General features: G+C 45.3%; 1 protein-coding gene across 2 annotated transcripts in view; it reads right to left on the bottom strand.

Moving 5' to 3' along the window:
• The window catches only part of DDHD1 (DDHD domain containing 1), a 61,439-nt gene extending 46,224 nt beyond the window's left edge, over positions 1–15,215 (bottom strand). For both annotated transcript variants that reach the window (XM_088057949.1, XM_014257501.2), the window contains exons 1-2: positions 14,513–15,215; positions 492–665 (exon numbers count right to left, since the gene is read on the bottom strand). In XM_088057949.1, coding sequence (XP_087914075.1) covers positions 492–665; positions 14,513–15,215 — 877 coding nt within the window. The remainder of the gene's footprint in view (positions 1–491; positions 666–14,512) is intronic.
• Between the last annotated feature and the right edge of the window lie 473 nt (positions 15,216–15,688).

Here is a 15,688-nt window from a genome sequence, read left to right as displayed (position 1 = left end):
ACTACCTGAGCATCCTCAGCCTGCTTGTAAAAATGTAAGGATTTCCCAAACAGAATGAATGCTCAAGATTTACTGCAGCTGAAAACTAATAAATGCAGCCTGAATAAAAATGGAAAATGGAATGTGGTTTGTAAAAATGATCCTACTCCCTTTAGGGCAGAATTAGGGACGCTGGCCAGAGAACTATCAGCCAGTTTGCCTTTGGACACTGACTCCCCTTGTCCCATCAAGAGATTTTAGTTTGAAGTGGGATTTCAAACACAATTAAAAGATATGAAACACAATGGGAACAAGATGTTTCTCCATGATTTACTTTTTACAGCATTCCCCAAATGTGCTGCAGCAGGAAACCCCGCACCGGAAAATGGGAGAACAAATTGATGTTCCCCAATTTACAGCATGAAAACCCAACACAGGTCACATTCTTACTTAGGAAAAGCAGACCCCAAGTGTCCAAAAAAAATGTATTATAGTGATCTAAACAATCTTACCCTCCTTCCCATCAACAGGTTTGGATATTTCCATATCAAAGCTCTCCTGCAGCTGCTGGCCTTTGAAGCGGTTGAGATGCTCCTGTTCTATTAAGTTACTTTCCTCCTCTTCCAGAGGCTGCCAAGTCCCATCAATAAACCACTGTCCACGCATTACAGGGATCTTTTCTGTTTCTAAAATAAAACAAACAAAAAAAAAAAACACAAAAAAAAGAATTGTTTGGTTTCGTTTTTTGGGGTTTTACGCAACAAATCACAAACTTAGAGCAGGAAATGTAAGTGGAATCTGCAAACTTAGCAAGGCCAGATTTTCCAGCTGTGTGTGAGGATGTGAGAGATGAATGGAAAAACAGAATTCCAGAATGGTTTGGGTTGGAAGAGAGCTTAAAATGCATCCAGTGCCACCCCCTGCCATGGCAGGGACACCTTCCACTGTCCCAGGTTTATCCAAGCCCTGTCCAACCTGGCCTTGGACACTTCCAGGGCATTTCCAACAACCCAAATTACATATCAATTAGCATAAATGGCAGCATTTAAAAATGCAAGTTTTTGTTTTTTAATTGAAGTCTGTTTTTGTGAGGGCTGGTTTTGGTTGCTGCTGTTGTAATTTCAGTTTCGGTTCTTCAAATGAGGGAAGTGGGGGCTCAGCATTTGCTGTGGACGTGGCAAAAGAGAAATCTCTTTAAAAATATACAACTTGGTGCTTAGTTTATATCAAACTGTGCTTAATTGTTGCCCACATTAACTACAGAGTGCAAAAAATCCCCTCTTACACCCATCCTTGTGAGCAAGCCGGAACAGTGACATCCATTGCAACTCAGCTTTGAATTTCTCCTCCTACCTCTGGAAAATCAAGGAGAAATACAACATGTGCCTGTGCCCCACAAGCCTTAAAGACCCCCCAAATCCAAGTTTTCATGGGATTAACACAAATTTGGGTCTGCTGAGAGCAAAGCAGTGGGACCAGTGACCTCCAGGGCACACTGGGAGTCTGTGTGTATATATAATATTTATGTATTTATAGACTGACTTAGCCAAAAGCAAATATCCTGTGTTACACTGACCACAAAGGTTTAGCTCTACAAAGCAAATAAGAACTCATCCACCAAAAAAAGGCTTTAAAAAAAAAAGGGGGGGGATGAGGAGAAAAAAAAAATAGATTTCACTGCTCCAAGATCTGTTCTGACATGGAGGGTGGAAAAAAAGCTGGTAAGGACAAATTGGAAAAGAAACAATAGATGCAAACATGCAGTAAATGGAATTCAGGTTAAAATGAAACATGAAACAATAGATTTCAGAGTTACTGAGCACAGAAGGGATCGCTGATCTGTCACCAGAGCTGGCTGAGGTGAGCCAGCCACGGGCAGTGGTTTTTAGCCTGGTCCCAAGGCTCTGTGAGCACCTGCAGAGGTTCAGGTCACAAAAACTCCACCACAGACACACCACGAGTGCTTGCTGTGCCCAAAAGTCATTTCCACACCAACTGCCGGCAGATTGTGCCAGAGAATTGCAAACAGAATTTACTCAGAACCTCTGAACTACTCTGACATTTTCATCCCTCAGAGCACTGAATGCAAAAGCCACAAAAATTAAAGGAAAATCACCTTGAAATAATCTCCCCACAGGGCAAGGAACACTCCAAAGGTTCCAAAAGCCAATTTGGAAAGCTTTGCTGTAAGAGATTTACAGGCAAACACTGTTTCCACAGCCCCAGCAGCGACAATCAGCTCTGACCTCTGTGGCAGGAGGATGGCACACAGGTGGGCAATGGCACCTTGACATTGGTACCAGCAAGGAAAGGTGGACAGCAGGAAAACTCACGGCAGGGAATAAAGCAGATATTCAGGAGCCCAAATTCCCACTGAACTTCCTTCACCTGGCCCTCCCTGAGCTCTCCTGAGTGCAGAACAGCCCCTCTGTGCACACCTGACACAAACTTCCCATGAGAGCATCTCCAGCTCGCTCATCCCAGCTTCCCACAGATCCCAGCTGCATTCCCAGGCACTGGACACGCTGCTTCCCCCTCCTCACCAAAGCTCTCCCATCCCTCTGCAGCCTCAGCTCTGCACACACAGCTCAGCTGGGCTGGCCTGACCAAAACACAAAAGTAGTTTGAGACCCAGTTCTGCCATTCAGCTGCTTTTGCCCTCCTAAAATAGACAGGAGCCAATTGCTGTGAGCTGAATTCCGGCTGCTGTGGGTGCTCGTGAGCCATCAGCTCCAATAAAGAGGCTGGAGTGTTCTAAGGGTGTGGTTGTGTAGTGGAAATTAATCCTGGAAAATAGCAGAAAAAACAAAGTTCTGTGGCTACAAAATGCAGAAGCCAACAGTGCCTGCAAGTTAATAAAGAAAAAAAATTCCAATATTTCATTTCTATTATTATATATATACATAGATTAATATTATTATATATTATACATTATTAATATTATTATATATTATATATATTATTATATATTACTATATACAATGTATTACTATATAAAATATATTACTATTATATAATACTAATATAATATAATGTATATAATTATACATTATAATATATAATTATATATTATAATATATTATATTATAACATATAATATATATTATAATATATATAGTATTATATAATACTAATACAATATAATATAATACTATAATAATATATTATATATAATACTATTATATAATAATATATAATAAATAATATATAACTATATATAATATTAAATATTATATAATTAATATTATATAATAATATGTAAATATTATCTAATTTTTATAATTTATATACAATATAAAATTAATATTTCATATTGTATATTTATATATATTTTATATGGTATACATTAATAAATAGTATATAATATTAAAATATAAAATTATTTAATATATAAAGAATATATATCAAATATATGTTAATATTTTATTATACAATATATATTGTATAAAAATATATTCCTATATTTATACATTGTATATTTATTTTTATTGTAATATATTATAATTAATTATATATTTTTTTCATATTTAAATCTCCAGAAAATTCAATATTTCATGAAAATTTAGACTAACTTTGGAGTCTACATCCCATCAATGGAGGGTGAAAGGTGAGAATTCAGTTTCCACAAACTGAGAGTTAAGCACAGCAGCATCACCACACACAGCAGCTTCTTTCCTCAAATTTTGCTGTATTCCCAGACATTTTACACCTGTCAGAAACCCCCATTTTTCAGCCCATCCAATGCCCACAGATGCAGCCAGGCTGCCCTGCCAAACAAAGCTCTGTCTGCAGGAAGAAATGAGAAGTGAGGGGAGATAAAGGCTCCCTTTGTGGCTGCAGCACTGACAGGGTGATGTCAGATGTTAATCCTCACTGGGAAAAATCTGTGAGCAATTCCTTAATTCTTGCCTAAGCAGCCTGATGAGGCTCCATTCACTGAATCCACAGGCAGAGAGAAGTTTTTTAAAATAACAGTCATATCAATACTATTTTGTACTCCAAACTGAATGAACACAAGACACCTCTTTTTCAGTTTTGAAGGGCTGCAAGTTTTTCACATGGGAATTTCCACCTACAGATTGCTAAAATTCTAACTATCAAGTAATAAAATAAAACTTTTTTTTCTTTGCCTGAGAGAAACTTTCCCAGAGTGTTTCCTTACAAGAGCAGCTCTCAAACATAACTTGAGCCCTTCCCAGAATGGCTCAGACAGGAAAAACTATTTCAAAAAAGAAAAATTTTAACATAAAATCCCTGAGGAACAGTTGAGTTTGGGAATAAATTAATATATCTGGCTTTGGAAAGGGTGCTCATATGCAAATACAAATTATTTTCAGATCCAAAGACAATTATGGAGGTTTGAAAAACCTGAGTGAGGCAATTCTGTTTTCCAGCTCTGTGGGATTTTGGGGGACCAAGAAGTTGCTTTTTTTTCCCCCTCTCCATTCCCTCCTTTAAACAGTTGGATGCTCTGAGAGCAGCCAAACCTGAACCACAAACTGCTTTTATTTCCCATCACAAGCTGGGGAGGCAGGTTTGAACACTGAGCTCCAGGGAAACCTCAAGAGAAAACCACCTGGGAGAAAGAGGAAGCCAGAAAATGACATTTCCTGCCATCAGCAGCACGGTTTGAAAACTGAAACACAGAAAAATGAGTGCTGCAAAGCGAGATAATCAAATCTGTGATCACACAAAAAAAAGCCAACATTTCCTGTGGAGGCAGCCTGGGAGAGCTGGGAATGTTCACCAGGGGAAGGGAAGGATCCAGGGACACCTCAGAGCTCCTGAAGGGGCTCCAGGAGAGCTGGAGAGGGACTGGGAACAAGGGATGGAGGGACAGGACACAGGGAATGGCTCCCAGTGCCAGAGGGCAGGGATGGATGGGAGATTGGGAATTATTCCCTGTGAGGATGAGGATGCCCAGAGAAGCTGGGGTTGCCCCTGGATCCCTGGAAGTGTCCCAGGCCAGGCTGGACAGGGTTTGGAGCAGCCTGGGACAGTGGAAGGTGTCCCTGCCATGGAAGGGGTGGAATGGGATGGGATTTAAGGTCCCTTCCAACCCAAACCATTCCATGACTCTCTGAGAACCTCCAATTCTATGGCAACCAAATTCTAAAGGTCCCCAGCACCGAAAGCAAGTTACACTTCAGTTAATGAAGACAGGGAAGTGCATCAGTGGCAATTCCATGGAACTCTGGACGGGGAAATAATTTCACACAAGAGATTTTGCAGTGAAATCTGTGACTGGGAAAGAGGCTCCTAACCACATTTCCTCTGCTTCATCCTGCACAGGGGCTGCCACTGAAAAACTCCCAAGTTTAACCCAGAAGATTTAATGCAAACTTGTTTCAGTTAAGAGCATTAAAAAGTGATGAACCAGAATTGCCATTTCAGCACCCAATTCCACCAATTTTTTAGCACTCACTTATCCCCCTTCAATAAATTCATTCATGTCTTGTAAACTCAGATGTTTCAGAAAACTGCATTCTTTCAATTACTTTTGTTTTATGGAAGAGTTAAAGATGTTAAATTACATCATGTTGTAATTAATTTTGTCAATACAGAATTCCAAATCTATAACATGAAGTGTTATTTATCCTTATCCCTGCAATCTCAATCCCCAGGAAAGGATTTGCCTTGATTTCTTTACTGCCTTAAGTCTTGCACCATATAATCTGCAGCTGGCAGTGCTTCAGACTGAAAGATATCAACATATTTTACTGGTTATACACTCCCATGGTTTATTTATAAAAGAATTTCTACATAAATCTGAATGGTGGAGATTAAAAGTAGATGAAAACCACTTCATTTTAATTAGTCACACGTATTTTACCACTTTTAGAGGAAATCACTTTAAGAGATTTACTCTGCAACAAAGGATTCATTTATTTTTGCACAAATGGGTCTTTTTTTTCCCCCCTGAAAATCCAAAGAATAAAAGAATACGAGTGCTGTAATTAATGGTGTGATAAGAACATGAGTGATTTGCATTATGATAATCACCAAAATCCTCTGAATAATGAGAATTATGTTGAAATAAGAACTGTATGCAACATATAAACTGCATGTGTATGTAGTGTATGTGGATAACCCAGCTATTCTTCCTCATAACGATCTTTAAAACCCTGTGTTCATATCTAATATAAATTAGAATAAAGAACAGGCTAATCCATCACAAAACCAAAGTATTAACTGAGTGTTAAAACAGTATTAATATTAATTTAATAATATTTAAAATTATTATTAATTAAGTATTAAAATAAAGTATTAACTGAGCAGAATTTGCCTTAATTTCCCTTTTAACACATCAATTCCATCTCTGAGTTCCTGCCACCACATTGCTGGACAGGACATAGCCTTAAATCTCAATTTTGCACAGCTCAAACAACCCTTTTTCACCTGCCTTAATTCAGGACCACAAAACTAAGATAAATCAGAGATAAGAACTCAACTGCTGGCCAAGCCCAGGCACTCTGCCTGGCCCATCACTCCCAAGACACTTATGATGATTTACCCACAAATGAGATCTAAGAGGTTAATAGAATATTCAGAGGCTCAGAAATTTAAATTAAAGCTGGTGTTTTGCTCAAATTGACAACTCCCAGCTCTCCAAGCCCAAAGCCAAGGAGTTAGGCAAGAAACACAGGTTCATAAACACTACCAGGTCGAGATCCTTTTCAGTGCAGTCATTTCAGATTCTTCATTTTTGGTGTTGTAACATTTCCTTAAATTTGATTTCCTCCCTACAACAGTGGCAAACAATTTGCAGCACGTGAGAATAATATCTGCACAAGCTGGAGGTAACTTTGAGGCTACAAATGTGACACCTAAAACTGAAAGTTAGTTAAATAATGAAGTGCTCATACATTTACCAAGGACTTGTTCCAGGACACTTCCAGGGATGGGCCACCCACACTTTTCTGGGCAACCTCTGGCAGTGCCTATCTATAGAAATATGAATAAATAAATAAATAAAAATATATTCCAGAATAAGATCAAGGGTGCTGTTGGAGAACTAAAAAAACATTTGTTATCCTTTGCTGTTATATCAAGCCTAAAATCATGCTCTGGATATATTTAATCAGGAACTTTAGTGATAGGACAAGGAGATAAGAGTTCAAAGTGAAAGAACTGGAATTTAGTTATGTGGAAGAAATTCTTGTCTGTGAGGATGGTGGTGGTGTAATAAAATAGCCCCAAACTAAAATTGCATTATTTCACATTTGCTACCTAACATAACACACTTCAACTATTTTCTTTTTTTGAAAAAAAGCTTAACACTGCTCACCCTTCTAGCTCTCCTTCACCTTATTTCAGAACACAGCAGGTGACTGACTTTTAAATAAATGGAGCCACTTGTTTCATGCCAGCCTGGTGACCTCCCTTTGATCAACCACAAACACCTGTGACCTGTCCTGCTCCTCCAAAAGGAACAAGTCCTGCAGAGAAGCTCAAGGGTGAAGCCTCAGCCCCAGAAAACTTCAGAGGGATGCAAACTTGGAGCCTGTGACTGAGCTGAAAAGAGATTTCATTCTCTGAGCAGTAAAAATCATCATTTTGTTGGTTCGTCCAGTAATTCTCAGTTGTTTTGTTGAAGCAATTGGTAAATTCCAGGTTACTTGAGTTTCATTGGAGAACTCACAGCAATCTGACTGGCACAGGTGGGATTTTCTTTCCAGAGCAGCTAAACCTGTGAGCCTCAGTTTGCTCCAATGCTGGATCCCAGAGGCAGGAAAAGATGTTTTTCTCTGCTGCAAACATGGAATTGCCTCTGATTTACCACAACTGCCTGAAGTATGCCAGCAGCAGCCTAAAACTGTTTTCCCCTGAACTGTTTTTAATCCATTTACACTCTGAATCAAGCAGTCAGGAATGAAAGGCTGCTCCTTGGGGCTGGTTCCAGTCCAAACATAGAAGGAACCCCACAAAAAGTCATGAATGTGCTCCAAGTCATCGAGGCTATAAATCATCCCAAAACACAGAATCACAAAATGGTTTGGGTTGGGAGGGAAATTCAAGATAATTTTGTTCCACCCCCTTCCATGGTAGGGACACCTTCCACCATCCCAGGGTGCTCCAAGCTCTGTCCAACCTGGCCTTGGACACTTCCAGGGATCCAGGGGCAGCCCCAGCTTCTCTGGGCATCCTCATCCTCACAGGGAATAATTCCCAATTCCCAATCTCCCATCCATCCCTGCCCTCTGGCACTGGGAGCCATTCCCTGTGTCCTGTCCCTCCATCCCCTGTCCCCAGTCCCTCTCCAGCTCTCCTGGAGCCCCTTCAGGCCCTGCAAGGGGCTCTGAGGTGTCCCTGGAGTTTTCCCTTCTCCAGGTGAACATTCCCAGCTCTCCCAGCCTGGCTCCAGCACATAAGTTTTTCAGGAAGGATTTTCTTGGTTTAAGGAAACACTTTAATTACTGTATCCACAATTGCTCTTTCCACAGACCTGATTCTGGTGATCCAAGTCAAAATCCTAAAGTTCACTTTACAGGCCATGCCAAGCAGGAAGCACTCCTCAAAAAAAACCCTTGGACTGTCGAAACATGAAGTTTTAAACTTAAAATTGTATTTTCATAGAATTCTTATCCATTAAAACAGTTCAATCCTAGTGTTCTGAAGCACTTCCACCACTGGCATCTGCTGCTGGAACCACTGAGTTTGTCCTTTATCAGCTCTTTCCCCTCCTCAGGGAGACCTGCATTTTTTTAAAACCACAAAAGAACAACTCCTGTGCCACATGACCAACACCAGAGCACCTCCCAAAAACGCTCCCAGCCCATCCCCAGCCATGGGACTTTTGCACAATCCTCACTCCCCGAACACCTCACACTCCTGAACACCCTGCAGTGCTCCCCAGCTCCACCAGCACACTCCAACACAGGGAACAACAGGTTCCTGGAACCTCTTCCAAAATAAAGAAGAGCAAGGTTGCCTCAGTGCACACCTCAGACCTGCCAGTGATGAACAAGGCGACAGCAAAGGTTATTGTGCCCTTGGATGGCTTTGTCTCCTCCCTTTTCCACCACAGGGATTATTTCTCTGTGCTCTCCTCCTGAACTTCCTTCTTCAATCTACTCCAGGCCAACTCCACACTTCCCTACCCCTTCATCCCCATGTTTAAATTTTCCTTCCACTTTTTCTAACCCTGAAGAGTTTTCCCTGCCAGAAAACCAGGATGATCCTCACAGAAACCCAGACTGGTTTCGTTTGGGAGGGACCTTGGAGCCCACCCAGTCCCACCCCTGCCATGGGCAGGGACACCTTCCACTATCCCAGGCTGCTCCAAACCCCATCCACCCTGGCCTTGGACACTTCCAGGGATCCAGGGGCAGCCACAGCTTCTCTTGGCAACAGTTTTAGTTCCTTTCACTGTAAATTTCACTGCCTGGGATCCCATTTGCCCCTCCATTCCTTCCAGCACTCAGTAATTCTGATATTTACAATATTTATTATCTGGGGAGTTTCTCCTCTCCAGCTTCACCCCAGAGCAGCTGCAGCCCCTTGGAGCACATCACATCCCACCAGTGACCTTTCCTCTGGCCAACACTCAAACCACTCCTGCCCCATCACTGTTCTCCACCTCACAGGTATCTCAGACAATTGCTCACACTTATTTTAATTTCCTGCTCTTTTGCAGATTTTGTTTTTCTCCATCCAGGCCCTCTGCTCACTAACTGGCACAGTGTCAGCTCTTACACATCCTTGTGCTCCTCCAGGAGCTCTGGGCAAGGTCTCTGCTTTCAGTCTTGTTTTTCCCTAAAAGAGTATCACACAAAATTCACCTGACATCGGTCTTTAATCCAACTCCGCCACCTCCAAACAAATCCCCTCCTATTCCTTTGATCTCAGCCCATGTTCAAGTCTGAATGAAGTCAGAGCAGAACTCCTGATCCTCCCCATCCCACAAACATTTCCTCCTGCCACAGTTACAGCAGAAAACACCCCTCTCACCCACAACTTGTAATCCAAATATTCCCCACACCTCTGTCTTCGTCCTTGTGGACCAAATCCAGCAGGAAAAGTGCTGGACCACATTAAAGGATGAACACAACTTTCTATGCCATGTCCATCCTCAGCTACTCTGCTGTAGCTGAACCATCCACTGGAAAAGTATTTTGGTCCCATTTAAAGGAGAAACAGATTAATTTTGCTTATATAAAACATAAAAGCTGAGGGCAGGGAAGAAATTTGCCCTCAGAGAAACATCCCAGGTGGTGCCACCTCAACTCTGGCCTAGTGAAAGCATCCCAAAAGTCCCAAGGTCTCTCTCTACTGAGAGACCACAAAAAAATCCATGAACATACAAACAAATGCAATTTAATACATGGAATGCTGGAAATCTCAAAGTTATTTCATCTAGGTGTGCTAGGTGACAGAATCCCAGAGTGGTTTGGGTTGGAAAGAACCTTAAAGCTCATCTCATTCCATCCCCTGCCACGGGCAGAGACATCTCCCACTATCCCAGATTGCTCCAAGCCCCAGCCAGCCTGGCCTGGAACACTTCCAGGCCTTTTGGTCAGGAAGGAATTGGCCAAAAATGAAGCTACAAGATGTTTTTGTAAGGATGGTACAGTAAAAACAGACACAAAAAAGGAGAACCCAGGAAGATTTGGAGTAGTGAAAGCAACGTTTCACCTTTACAAAATAAACAGCCAAGTGTTTTCTTTGCAAAAGAATTACACATCTGGAGATAAAAAAAGCCATAAAATAACATTCAAGAATTCAGCCTTTAATCAAAAGGTCCTTCATATAAAGGAAATTTTTATCAACCAAATTCAAAGACTCTCTGACATACCAAAACCAATGTTCTAAGTGTGCTGTAAAATGACTAAAAGCACTGCTAAAACCAGATTAAACCAAATGAATTATTTGAATTGAATTATTTGAATGGTTTATAATTTAACAATTATAAACTCTTGATTCCATACCCTTAATTTTCAAATCGATCAAGAAGGCAGCTAAAATGGTTTTTTAAAGCAGCCCAATTCCAGCCTGAGCAGAGAGATCTTAAAATTAAGACCCAGTGGTCCACTCTCTATTCACAGGTATTTCTAGATTAATGTCAGTAAAATATCTGTTATATCAGTACATCTTCACTCAGGGATAGTTCTAGTGAACAATTTATTTTTTTTTAATACAGAAATAGGCTTTTTACTTAATAGATTTCAGCAACTGTTAGGTAGAAAAATAATATACATTAAAAAAACAAACAAAAAAAACCCCCAACCTTACCAAAGCTGTGTCTGGGAGTGGAATAATTTGAATAAATAGTCAACTTGACAAAGTACCCATGAAAAAAAAGGCTGGAAAAAGCAAATACCTGACAGGACAACGGTAGCATGGGACAAATCCACAAGCCAGAAAACAGGAGAGAGTCACTCAAAAGTTCACATGGATTTTACAGACTCACACAGGATTTTGAAAACTCCACAGCAAAATGGTTGTAAAGCAGCTCTCTTTGACCAGGAGGGCTATAAAGGGCTGGATAATTTAACATTTAAACAGAAGACCCTTGTATAAAATATCACACTTGTCATCTCCACAGAAAACAAGAAGCAGCCCTGCTCCAAATCACTGATATCTGAAAGCCTACACTAATAATTTTCATCCTCTTGCACCATTTTTTGCTGATTCTACAGCACTAATTAAATAAATCCCACAGGTCACAAGGTAAGGATAAAATTCTCAGTAATTAATCTGCTCAAATTGTAACTCAGGCTGATATTCCTGATGTTACTGACAAATCCTGTAGCGAGCTTAAAATGCAGATATAAAAGAATTAAAATATTTCAGCACATGCCAAGCTTTAACCAACATTTCCCTGGCATTTTGATGTCCCAGGAATTGTCAGCTGAGGAACCAACTGCTCAGTGTGGTGATAGCAGCCTCCCCTGGAGCCCAGCACACACAGGAAAAAGGGCAAAATAACAAAGAGAAAAGCTTTTGACCTTTGCTCTGAGCTGAACCATGAATCAGCAAAACCAGCCAGCAGTTTCTGTACTCTTCAACAGGCACCTCAGCACATTTTTAAGTCAGTGGTACTCATCATACCTCATGCCTGTGTGGCCAGAGAGCAGGATTCTCCTGCCTTACTCAGAGCTGGTTTGACAATTCCAAGTCAGGGCAGCAGCCCTGGATCCTGGATCCCCCAACCCTTTGGATCCAGAATTACACACACGCTACCAGATGGGAGCAATATGGGAATTATGGCTCCACCAAGGCCTTCAAAGGCACAGATCAGACTGAATCTTGGGATTTGACCTTGCTGTTTTCTCAGATCTGGATGCAGTAGTCAGGAAGAATGGGAGAAATGCGCTCAGGAAATAGAGGCCAGCAAATGTGCAGTGAGGAAGTTAAACCAGAAGGCACCAGAAGACCCTTGAAAGACCAAAAGTTGATCTGAGCCTTGCAAAGGACTGGACCTGCTAATAAGAAAAGACTTGAGCATTCTCCTTAATCAGCTTTCTGAGGACTAGAAATCACCCCCGTCATTAGTCTGCTCAGGCCCAGGAGTTTATTTCTCCCCTGCTTCTGCTGCTAACCTCTGGGAATCTCTCCTTCAGCACCAGAAATCGTCTCTGCCCAGCCTGTGCTGTCATCTGAAACATCTGCTCCTCGAGCTTAATGAGACTGAATCAGCTTCCAAAATGGACAAGGCACAGTGTCAAGAAATTAAACCTTTAAGCTGCTGATGAGCACAGTCTCTTGCTCCCATTACCAGGAGCAATCCTGCCTCACCTGACAGCTCTGCTGGCTCTTTCCCTTCTCCCTATGGCACAGTTACAGGGATGGCAGCAGTTTCCTCCTCCCCTGGATGTCCTGCATCTTCTCTTCCCAGGAATGGTGTGGCAGGTGCACCCAGTGCCAGCAGCAAGGGGCTTCAGGGTGCTGAAGGGGAGAAGCAGCTCCAGTTTCTGCTCAAGAAGCTGTGCCCAGGCTCCTCTAGCTCAGAACTTGTGTGGACTGAGAGCTCTGCTTGCTCCTGGAGCTCAGTGTCTGTCTGCCAGGGTGATGATTTGAAAGACAAACTGGCACACAAGTGAACTGTGCCACACAGTATTGTCATTTATGGACATTTATCCTTTAAAGAGGCTGGAATAATTAGAGGGAAAACAACAGAAAGCCCTGTTTTTCATCTCTGAAACAGCTCTGCTGTTCCCCTGAGACTCCCACACGAGTCTCAAGATGACAGAAACCTGCCTGCCCCTCTGCCCAACCCATGCCAGGAAGTGCTCAGCTCCTCTGCAGCTCACTCTACTCCACATCTCCCTTGTCCTTGAGGGAATGCAGGAGGAAAGGAAACCCTCAGCAACAGCAGGGGAGCAGTGGCACAGCTTGGCAGGCTCAGGAAAGCAGGGGTTCACTTGTCCAGCAAGACCCTTGAGCCCTTCCCACCAGAGGAAAAGTGCAGGGAGCTGGGATCTCTGCCCCTTTCACTTCTGCTCCACAAGGTCTCCTGTCCTCCAGAAAAGGACACACAAACGCAAGGGGAAGGGTGGCAGAGGGGGTGTATTCCCACCTCATTTTGAAGTTGAGGGGATGAAACAAATTTCCCTCTATTGGAAGGGCAGGAATTAAGGATTATGTATGCATGAGATGCCTGTTGCAATTCCTCCAAGAGAAAGGAGAAATTCCACTTTGTGCCTCCTCCCATTGGGCAGATGATAAGAAAAATATTAAGCACAAGATCATCATTTCCCTGGTGGAGAGGACAAGGGTTACAAAGGGGAAGCCAGGGACTGCCCTCTCTTCCATCATTCCTCACTGAAGATGAGGGATCAAGGACATGTCTATGGGGAGGAGGGTGTGGACAAACAACTGATGTTTCTGCTCTGCTCCTTCTGCAGGAAAGGTGTGCAGGGAGGGAACTGGGAGAGTGCTGAAGGCAAATATCCACCCTCACTCACCCTCTGCTTAGGAAAAGCAGAGCATAAGAATGTTCTCAGCCACCTTCCCTCCCACTTTCTTCCACACATGCCAAGAAACGAGCAGATGCCCAGACCTCCCTTTTCCAAGTCTCTGGTGCCAGGTGCATGCCCCAGATCATCTCCTTCAGGTTTGTGTGCACGGGGAGGTGAGAAGGGGAAAGATGTTGAATTCCCTTTGCAGCGGGAAGTGTCTGATGTGCTCAGTACACCCTGAGTGGGGGGCACGGCTCATCCTCAGCGAGACTCCCCTCCCTCAGGGATGCCCAAGTCTTTTCCCCTACAAGTGTCCCTGGCAGGGTGCGATGCCCAGCGCCTCGGAAGAGGAATTCCCAGTCCCTCCTCGCTCAGGTACGTGCTGGAGATGGACCAGCGGGTCCTCTTTCCCTGGATAATTTCTCCTATATGCCTTAGACAGGAACACACACCGGCAGCGAGCGCGGCCCGCTCCGTGTGCCGGGGCGGGAAGGGCCACCCGGTGTCCCCGCGGTGTCCCCGCGGTGGGGTCACCCCGCGGTGGCTCCGTGCGCACGGGGGACGATGCCCAACATCCCTCGCCGGACCCCGGGGCACCCCGGCCTCCCCCCGGCCGGCACGGCGGCACTCACGGTTCCAATAGACGGGGTAGCTCTCGGCGCTGGCCACATCCACCTCGTAGAGCCCGCTCCTCACGCACACCGGCTCCACGGCCGCCGGCTCCCCCGCGCCGCCGCCGCCGCTGCCCAGAGCGCGGAACGCCAGCTCGATGCGCAGCGAGTCGTAGCCGATGAAGGGCTTCCAGGTCTTGCGGTCCTCGCGGTAGAACCAGCGCACCTCCTCGGCGCCCAGCTCCCGCACCACCTCATAGCGGGGCCGGCCGCCGCCCGGCCGCCGCCTCTCGGGCAGCGCGGTGGCCGCCAGCGAGAAGCCGCTGCCGCCGCTGTCGCTGCTGCCCAGCCCCGCTCCCTCGCCCTCGCTGCCCTCGCCGCCCGTGCCCGTCGAGTACCGCAGGGACGCGCCGGACTCGGCCGAGTCGAAGTCGCCGGCGGCGGCCTCGTCGCTGAGGCTGCGCTCCCGCGGCGGCGCCGCCGGCTCGGGGTCGCCCTCGGAGGAGGAGGAGGTGGAGAGCGCGGCGCGGAGCGGCGGCGGCTGAGGGCGGCGGGGCGGGAGGGCGCGAGCCGCCGCCTCCTCCTCCTCCTCCTCCTCCTCCTGCTCCGCCGCCTCCTCCTCCTCGCCGCGGCTCGGCCGCTCGTAGCCGCCGCCGCCGTAGCCGCCGGCTTGGCCGGGCAGGTGCCGAGCGCCCTGCGGCGTGCCGGGCTCGGGGTAATCCATGCCGCAGCGCTCCCTGCCCGGCGGGGCCGCCTGGCCTCGCCCCGCCCCGAGCCCGCCCCGCTCCGCTCCGCTCCGCCGCCCCGGCCCGGCCGCCCCGGCGCAGCCGCCGCCGGCTCCGAGCGGGGGGGGGCGGCGCCGCTTCGTCACGCGCGGCGCGACACGGGCGGGGGCGGAGCGGCGGGGCGGGACCGGCACGGGGACACCGGGACACGGACACACGGCGGGACACTGAGAGCGACACTGAGAGCGGGGGACACTGTGTGGCACTGAGTGTGGGACACTGAGAGCGACACTGAGAGCGGGGGGCATTGAGTGTGACACTGAGTGTGGGACACTGTGACACTGGGAGCGTGGGGCATTGAGTGTGACACTGACTGTGGGACACTGAGTGTGGGACACTGTGTATGGCACTGTGTGTGACACAGAGCATGGGACACTGAGTGTGTGACACTCTGTGTGGCACTGAGTGTGAC

The sequence above is a fragment of the Pseudopodoces humilis genome, chromosome 7 (genome assembly GCF_049639895.1).
Source record: "Pseudopodoces humilis isolate 2021_Gansu_Grassland_sample_001 chromosome 7, ASM4963989v1, whole genome shotgun sequence".
Classification (NCBI taxonomy): Eukaryota; Metazoa; Chordata; class Aves; order Passeriformes; family Paridae; genus Pseudopodoces; species Pseudopodoces humilis.
Note: the sequence above shows the minus strand (reverse complement) of the source record. Positions and strands in the feature narration are given on the sequence as shown.